General features: G+C 47.4%; 1 protein-coding gene across 1 annotated transcript; it reads right to left on the reverse strand.

Moving 5' to 3' along the window:
* Positions 1–1436: 1436 nt before the first annotated feature.
* Positions 1437–6909, reverse strand: LOC147652472 (uncharacterized). Its single transcript, XM_086892646.1, has 2 exons — positions 2233–6909; positions 1437–1919 (listed from the first exon to the last, which is right to left on the reverse strand). The coding sequence occupies exons 1-2, from the start codon at positions 3043–3045 to the stop codon at positions 1722–1724; spliced, it is 1011 nt and encodes a 336-aa protein (XP_086748772.1). The 5' UTR covers positions 3046–6909; the 3' UTR covers positions 1437–1721.
* Between the last annotated feature and the right edge of the window lie 1443 nt (positions 6910–8352).

The raw sequence follows: 8352 nt of genomic DNA on the forward strand, positions 1-8352 counted from the left end.
TTTGTTTTGAGGGTGGGTTGCTTTTGATGTCTGGGGTTTTTTTGGCTAAGGCAATGGCAAACATTTATTTATCCTGCTCCCTCCCCATTTTCCACCATCGTTGTTGCCAGTGATGCCTGCAGTGCTCAGTGGTCAATGACCCTCAGCCAGGGTGAGCTGCAGGAGCCTTACAGACGGGCCTGTTCTTTCTCCCAGTGCTAGAACAAGTGCAACAGCACAGTGCCATTTTGCTAAAAGCTAATATTTTTCCCAGCAGCTTCTTCTCCAGGCAGAATGAAATGCTTTCTTCAAGAGCAACCACATCTTTTCTCTGCCTGAAAGGTTGTGTTTGTTTGGGGTTTTTTCTCTTGCTTTAGATGAGAGATAAAAAAAAAATGAAGAGGAAAGCCCAAGGAAATGCCAAAAGTACCACCTGGTAGTAATTTTGTGTGAGTGTCTCCATTTACACTTCAAACTTGCTCTTGGAGAACTTGGAGCTGCATTTAAAATGTATTTTGGTAGGTGGTCTGCTGCTGACTATCTGCATTTCTTCTTCCATTTCTTTTCTGTGCTTGTTTGGTATTGCTGCTGAATGTCCCCAAAGAGTAAAGTGGTGTGGAAGAGTTGAGGAAGCAGCTTTTGAAATTCTAAAGCTGATGTGTAGGTTTTGTTCCTCTTGGATTTTTAAAAGCAGGTATGTCATCCAAGTTAACTTTCTTCAGCAAGTAACAAGATTGTCGTCCTTCCACTGATGCTCTGTATTTTAACAGAGGTATTTGATGGTGCTGGAAAGGAGCAAGATGCAGAATGAGTTTGAGAGAAGTGATTTAAAGTGGGAGCACAGATGGTTGATTCCTAAAAATCAAAAAACGGATGTTTTGTTTTGTAGGAAAATGAAATCTAATCCTATTTGAGGGTCAACAGGATAAATACAAAGAACTAAATACAGATGTAGATACATATATACATATATGCGTATATATATATATATATATATATGTATAACCCCGCCCCCCGAAATCTATGAAGCAGGACTGATTGGTGCCATAGCCCAGGCAGCCTGTGGATCTAATTGCCTGCCTGTATTCAGCCCTTGCCTGGATGCCAGGGGAGACGTCTCTGGATTTGTCTCCAGACAGCTTTCCAGGGATGATCCTGCTCCTTTCCTGGTGCCCCAGAGTGCTGCAAGCCCCCCGTCCTGGGGCCATGGGGATGCCTGCCGGGGCCTTTAGGGTCCCCCCTAAAGGGCAGACAGGGTTTGACTGCAAGCTTCCTTGGAAGGTGGAGGCAGGTGAATATTGGCCACCTTCTTCTTTCCCGCTGCCCTCCGTGCTCTTGCAAAGCCTGCTGGGGCACTGGGGCTCTCCATTGCAGGCAGTCTGGAGCTGCCATGCAAAGCCATCTCTCAAGGAGTCCCCAGGTCTCAGGTGCAACCTCAAGAAAATGACACAGCAACGTGTAGAAAACGTGAACTTTATTCACTTGACTACTTCTAAAATCTACAATCCAACGTTACTAGAAGACTATGGGGTAAGAATCTTAAGGCTAAGAAACTTCAATGCTTCAACTGTTTAGAACTGAACACTAAGGGAAAGGTCAACTTCTTGGGGGAAACGTGGTGGGGAATCGAACAACAACAGGGGTGTGGCTAACTTGTAAGGTGGGGAACGTCGCAGTGCCTGGGCTGGGCACTGGTCACCCGTTCCCCGTAAGGTTCTGTAGCTGGAGCGCGACGCTGGAGGTCAGAGCTGTGGGGAGGTGCGGAGTCTCCTGTCACTGCCCTCTTTTGCCGCCATCTTGGTGGTTGGTTGAGGGCTGTCGCGAAGGAGCAGCCGCATCAGGTCGCGGTTGTCCATCAGCAGCTGCATCAGCTCCGTGGGACAGCCCTGTCTTCGATGGCGGCGGGGCCCCGCACGGCCCGAAGGGCTCTGGAGATTCCGCTGCAAGGCAAAGCACAGGGATCCCCATGGAAGAGGCAGAGGGGCAGAGCGGGGCCGGCACCTGTGGGGCTGCCTTTGGCCTGGGAGACAGAGACTCGGGCCCAGTTGGGCTGGGCTGGCCCGGGGAAGAGGCTGCAGCAGGCAGAGCTCTGCCGCCTCTGCTTGGTGCTGTCCATGGAGCTCAGGCCCTGGGCCGCATTCCCCAGCCAGGAGCTCAGGCCCCTTCTGCCGCAGGGCATTGGCCAAAGGGTGCCCAAGAGGCCCTCAAGGTCTGCCCCATCCCGCCTGCCTGACCCCCCACCCCCCTCCTCACCTCTCGCCAGCGTCTCTGAATTCTTTTTCCGAGCGACCATCCCATGGCCATTCCTATGATGAGCAGGTCGATGAGCAGGAATGTCCTGGCCGCCCACCGGATGCGCTCAGGGTCCGACTCGTCCAGATGACAATCCTCCAGAAGCAGAGGAGAGGCATCCGTGCTGCGCTCAGGTTTGCTCACAGGGTCGAGGGGATGAGCCAAGAGCAGCAGCACGTAAAGCTGCAGCAGCGCGGAGGAGCCGTGAGCAGCCATAGTGCTCTGCCAGCAGCACCGAGGCTCTGGGCGTCTCTCTGCGAGCAGCTGTGCCTGGGCACTGGGGCGCAGCAACAGCTGGGGACAGTTGCCAGCCAGCGTGCCGTCCCCAGAGGCTGTGATGTCACAGAAGCACAGAACACCCTGGCTGCAGAGAGCCCTGAGAGAATGTTGAGTCCAAGCTGGGAGCCATGGCGGCAAGTATGGCCAGCAGAGCGGGGCCCGAGCGCTGCGGCCTGGCTTGCCTTGCACCCGTGCCACAATGATGACTCCAGCAGCCCCTGTCAGGCCATTGCAGTATCTGATGGCCCACGCTGGGCACAAGTTCTTCCCAATGGCCAGCGTAAACCTCCCTTGGCCCAGCTTCCAAGCCTTGTTGGCATCTGCTCTCTCTTGTCCTTGCCCACCTGGCTGGCGCTGCCGTGTTGCTCGCTGGCCTGTCTGTGGGAGAAGAGGCTGTGCCAATGAGTGCTGCTCAACTTGGAGGCCATTCAAAGGAGGATTTGATTGTGCCTGCTGTGGGAAGAAGGAATATGCGTGCACATGGCCACTTCCCATAGGTTTTACCCCAGATTTTCATGAGCAGCTGTCCTAGTGAAAGTCAAGTCTGTTTTAGTGAGTATTTGAGGGCTTCCAGAGCACAGTGCCATCTCAGGGGAATTCTGCTGGTTGAGTTCTACTGAGGCTTTGAGATGAGTTGCAAATCCTGAAAATGTTCTCCTTGCCCAGGTAGTAATTTCACAGTTTAGACTGTGGGGATATTGATTGCTCAGTGTTGAGGACCTCATGTAACTTTCAGCCCCAGAAATTTTCAACCTCCAGTGATTGTCCTTGAGACAAAACCATTTGAAATCTTTTTTTCTGTGGACAGGAATTGCTTCGGTGTTACTTCACATCATCCATTAAAAATTTGATGCCTGGAACAAGTCCCGAGTGCTGTGTGATTTCCTTGGTCGTGTTCCTTGGAATGGCTTCCCCCCCATTTTCTGAAGCTGGCCCCAGAAAGGTCATAGATGGGTGAGAAGTTCTGAAAGGCCAAGTGGTGCAGATCTTTGCCTCCTGTTTCGAGGTCTGCGGTGAGCTGTGAGTCAAAGAGCTGATTTGAAGTGATGGTGAAAACACAATTGAACCTTTTTGCAGCAGGGTGGATGGATAGAAGCAAAGCACAGCACGGCTGGCAGCAGCAAATGAATTAAAATGCATCCCTGGAATATGTTTCTTGGATTGTTCTTCTAGTATTGTGGTAGTAATTCTGATGTCTGAGTAGTGAACAAGCAACAAGTAGTGAACACGTGATTTGTAGTCAGTTTTCTATTTCTTATGTAGTGGAGAGTATGGATGCTAGCTTTGGAGCAGGCTGCAGAGAGCTGCAGAAACTGCAGGCCCCATGGCCTATCAGTCCTGCCCGAGAAGCTAGCCTGGGAATTCATAGGAGGATTTCAAAACAATCCTCAGAGACAGAAAACAACTGCCAGGTGCTGTTTGTCTGTCCTCTTGTTTTCCTTGCAGGAGAAAGTCAGGGGGGTGGTGAGCCCCGCTGACCAATGATGGTGATGTAGCACTTTACTAAGCAATAAGAGTTTCCTTTCTGTACTTTCCACGTATCTGTCTATTAGACAAGCCTAGAGTAATAAAGTAGAGAAGATTCTCCTGTTGTGACTCCCTTGAGAGTCCGTGTCGTTCTTTCCCACCGTTCCCAATCAGAACGACAGAGGAGATTTTTAAGAATTGTGTTTTTCTCTCCTGGTTGAGGAATGTGTTCTTCACGGGCTGAATCTTCATATCACTTTGTTTTTGTAGAAGAGCAGTTTCAGCAGCAGATGATTCTCCTTGCCCTCCTTTTCATTTTTCTTATCTGTATTATTGCCTGGCAGGTTAACCTTTTCAAATTGCGTGCTGCAAAACGTTGCTACTAAGGATAGTTGGTGTCCAAACAGGTTCTTTTCTCGCTTGGATTTCAACTATTGCAGGATGAAAGGTTTCTAATGAAGCTACAGAATTGCATATCACTGGGACCTTGACTTCTTCCCTGCTTGGATCTAGATAAAGAGATTCTTGCCAATTGAACTGCTGACATATTATGTAGAGATCAGGAGTGGCCACCACAAGTGGTACTGAATTCTTGGAAATGTGGTGATTTTTGTTAGAAATGATTTTAGCTTCGACAGTGCAAGCTTATCATATCCATCTGCATTTGTGTTCTATTAATCATGGGGTTTTGTATTAAGCATGGGCTTCAGTTTGCTGTCTTTTTGTCACTTCTTCAAATACCAGTTTTCTACACCTGCTGGCTTGTTCCTTCTGACTTCAAATGGTATCTCTTGGGCACATAACTTCATCTTATTGTGAACAGCGCAAAGAACATGTTTTGGTCTGCCTTGATTTGATGGAGTGATTGCTGTGGAAGGACTGGGAGGTTTTGTGGTTTAAGGTGAAAGAAGTTCAGCAGCCTTGGCAAGTAAGTGTGCCAGTTTACAAGGTGAATCTACAGAAACCCCCGTGCTTCAGCTGCAATGTACAATCTCTGAGGCTGCTGCTGTCGGGGTGCCTTTGTTCTGTTGGTTTGGGAACCCATATTCTACACAGCATCATTTGTCAGAACTCCATTTCACTTGTACAGTCCCTCTGTTTTCCCACTTCTGAATGATGGTTTTCTCTGTGCCTTTAACATGGGGAATTCTGGGTGATAAAAATAATACATATTCCATAATGTTTTACGTTTCCTCTTGGAGTTTTTTCTAGTTTTCAAATAATTACCTTTTGTTTCTAGCTGGGGGCAAAATGCATTTGCAGTTTCAGTGGTTTTTTTCCCAATTTCTAATCTTACTTGGGCACTAGATAAGGGAGAAAAATGCCCTAGTTTCATGGAAAAGATTCTGTGTTATTCCATGCCTTGAAATGAATTAAAATACGGTTCTATTGCTCTCTGTTTCATTTCTTCACTTCATTTGGTAGAGTTTAGAAATCTCTTGCCATGAACTAGGTAGTGCAGAGTGCCTGCCTTGCTGTGTTGAACTCCTGGGTGAGCATGCCAGGCTTAGTTTAGAGATTTGCTTTTAAACATCCCTTATTCCTTGTGAAATCTATCATTTGGTTTGTTTGTAGTTGTGTTAGAAGATAAAGAGGAGGGGGATCACCCTGGAAAATTTGTCATCTGAACTGAATTTGTACCCTTTAGGCCATCAGTGACTGCTCCTTAGCTTTCTCAAGGCATGAAGGACACTGGGAGTTCCTCCCAGACTCTTCTTTTGGGACAGCAGTCCTTTCTCTTTGGCTCCATGAGATGCTCTGCACAGGAGTGCTTGAGCTCTGAAGGGCAGGGGCATTCCATGAGGGTGAATAATAAAGAACTCCTGTAGCCTGAACTGTTTCCAACTTAACCCAGCAGAAGGAATTGTTTCCCAATTCTGAGTCTAATGGTGCTGCTGACAAATTGTGCAGTTTCAGAGCAGCAGTGCAAGATGTGCAAGGGGCTTGTGTGGAGGGAGAGCAGCAGCTTGTAACACTGGACCTTTGTCCCGTGGGCAGCTGTGCGGTTTTAAGCGGGAATGTTCCGGAGGGGTGTGGAATTGAAGAAATGTTTGGAAGATTTGTAGGTTTGTTGCTGTAGGTGTGAAGGGTGGGGACAAGTCTTGTCCAGTGACGGAGCAATGATTAGGTAAGGTACTGGGAGAGCATCTGAGGATGGTGTTGCTGTTGCATGTGATTTTTCTGGAGGCCATCTGATGCACACAAGATTTGTTATGACTACCAGGATTGCAACTAAACAGAATGCAGTCATTTTTCTTGTAATTTAGTGCAGCAACTTTTGATCCGTGATGAGCTGAAGGCTCAGTGCACAAGGCTGAAAGGAAATGGCACGCTCTCAAGAGATTTTGGTCTTTGCGGCTTCATGAAGGTGGATAGGACATAATTCCTTCGCTCATTGGAGCTGCAGAGTTTAGTTTGATCTCCTCTGTTTCTAAGCAGTGCTAAAAGGTGTTCCTTCCCTCAATTTTGATGGCAGCAGAGAGTCAGCTAATGAATGTGGATCTAGGTAAGGTTTGTGGAACAAAATCAAACACAATTGTCTGAAAAGCTGTTAGACATGCCTACAGTCAGTGTCAACAGAGAAGGAAGAGGTTAAAATTCCATCTTAATTTTAGAGCTCTTCCTCTCTTCTGCCTGCTTTTCCCATAGTGCATATGGAACCAGCATAGTTCATTTGATCCCTACCCCTGAGTGCAGCAGCTCACCTGCTTTCTGCTGCCCGCCTTTGCTTTCTTGTCAGATGGAAACACTGAAATAGAAAAGGTGATGTGACTTAATTGACTTCATTCAAATGCCTTGGCAATTGAATTTCTGTCTCTTGGCTGGATACTCAGCATCTCTAAGTGCAGAATCCTCCCTGGCACCGTATATCCTCGCCTTGTCCCTGCCACCACCACTCAAATATTTTCCTTTCATTGTAAAGTGAGTGAGATTTTACTTGGCTGGAATTCTGCAGTGTTAGGGAATGAAGGCTTTTTCCTTCCTCATTTTTTTATAATGAATTTCTTTTTTATTCTATTCACACCTTCTGAGTGAGCCTTTCATAAGGGCTTCTGTATTTCACAGCGGCTACACCTATTTGGGTCTGAAGACTTTGATACAATTGTAATCACTTGGAAATGGAACCTGTTTGATTTGTATGGAAGGCAGCCATTCTCCCTGTTCCAAACTTCCTAAAATAGTTTATCCACGTTGAAAAAAAAAATACCTCTTGGAGATAGTCGAGACAGTGCATGATGGTGATTCCAGGGATGGAGAAGAAGGACCATCACCTTCCTCACACCGTCAAACTTGAGACTAATAGTCAGGTCTGCAGTTCTAATTTTAATCCACAGTAATCTACAGACAATCCTTTATTATTTAAAAAGCTGATACCGTCAAGTTGGAAGCAAGCTGAAGTTGGAAGAGTTAGGTTTCTTCAAAGCTCTTGTTTCCAGCGGGATTGGAGAGCCTTTACCTTTTGTAACAGGAAGGTTTTAAATTTGTAATGCTGACCTTGCAACTGGAACTTGGTGGCTCCATTGTTGCACTTGGAGCAGCCAGATGACCTCAAAGGAGAAGTGCGTTGTTCTGACTTTTGTGGAAGCAGTGGCTGCAAATACCATCAGGAAGTGCTGGACTGGCAGGACATTGGATGGATGCTCTTAGGCCACAGAGCTGGAAATATCAGCTGTAGCCACATGGTAAGTCCATTTATGTAATTCCAAATCTGTTCCTCACACGATCTGTGCTCCTCTATTCTCTATCAGCTTGGTGAGGAGGTAGATGAGACTGTTGGGGGAAAGAAACCACTTATATTTAAAGCAGAGTAACTGTCCTATTATAAATGATGAAGATAAACCTGTGAGGCTACCAAAGAAATCTTTCTTTGTCTTCCAGTTAATAACTTCAAATGGATAACAAATCTATGCTGTATAATCTGCTTTGGATGGATTTCCTTTGGAACATGTGCTTCTTCCTGAATTACAGAACTGCAATATTTTCACTGCTTCCCAGCTCTGCCATCCCAGCATCTCCCCTGCTTCCCAGCCCTCTGCCATCAGCATCTCCCCTGCTTCACAGCTTCCCAGCCAGGTCAGTGCACTGGGGGCCGGGGTGGGCAGTGGGTTATGGGGTTTTGGGATGCGCAGGGATCCCAAAGGAGCCCCTGTGGAATGGGCCCGACATCCCAGCGTGCTCCCGGTGCCCCGGCAGGGCGGTTTGCCTGGAGAAGCTGTCAGGCAGGATTTGCTGGGTTTTTCACAGCTCTGATTTCTCCATCCCCCGGAGTGCCCTTGCTAAGAGGAAGCATTGATTGCTGCCAGGCAGCACACACACGTGGGAATGTGATTCATT

The sequence above is a fragment of the Cyanistes caeruleus genome, chromosome 6 (assembly GCF_971803275.1).
Source record: "Cyanistes caeruleus chromosome 6, bCyaCae1.hap1.1, whole genome shotgun sequence".
Lineage (NCBI taxonomy): Eukaryota > Metazoa > Chordata > Aves > Passeriformes > Paridae > Cyanistes > Cyanistes caeruleus.

Coding starts and splice junctions, on each gene's coding strand:
- LOC147652472 (XM_086892646.1), bottom strand. CDS start 3,045: ATGGGAAGTGGCCATGTGCACGCATATTCCTTCTTCCCACAGCAGGCA. Junction 1,920..2,232: donor TTCAGAGACGCTGGCGAGAG/GTGAGGAGGGGG, acceptor TTTGCCTTGCAG/CGGAATCTCCAGAGCCCTTC.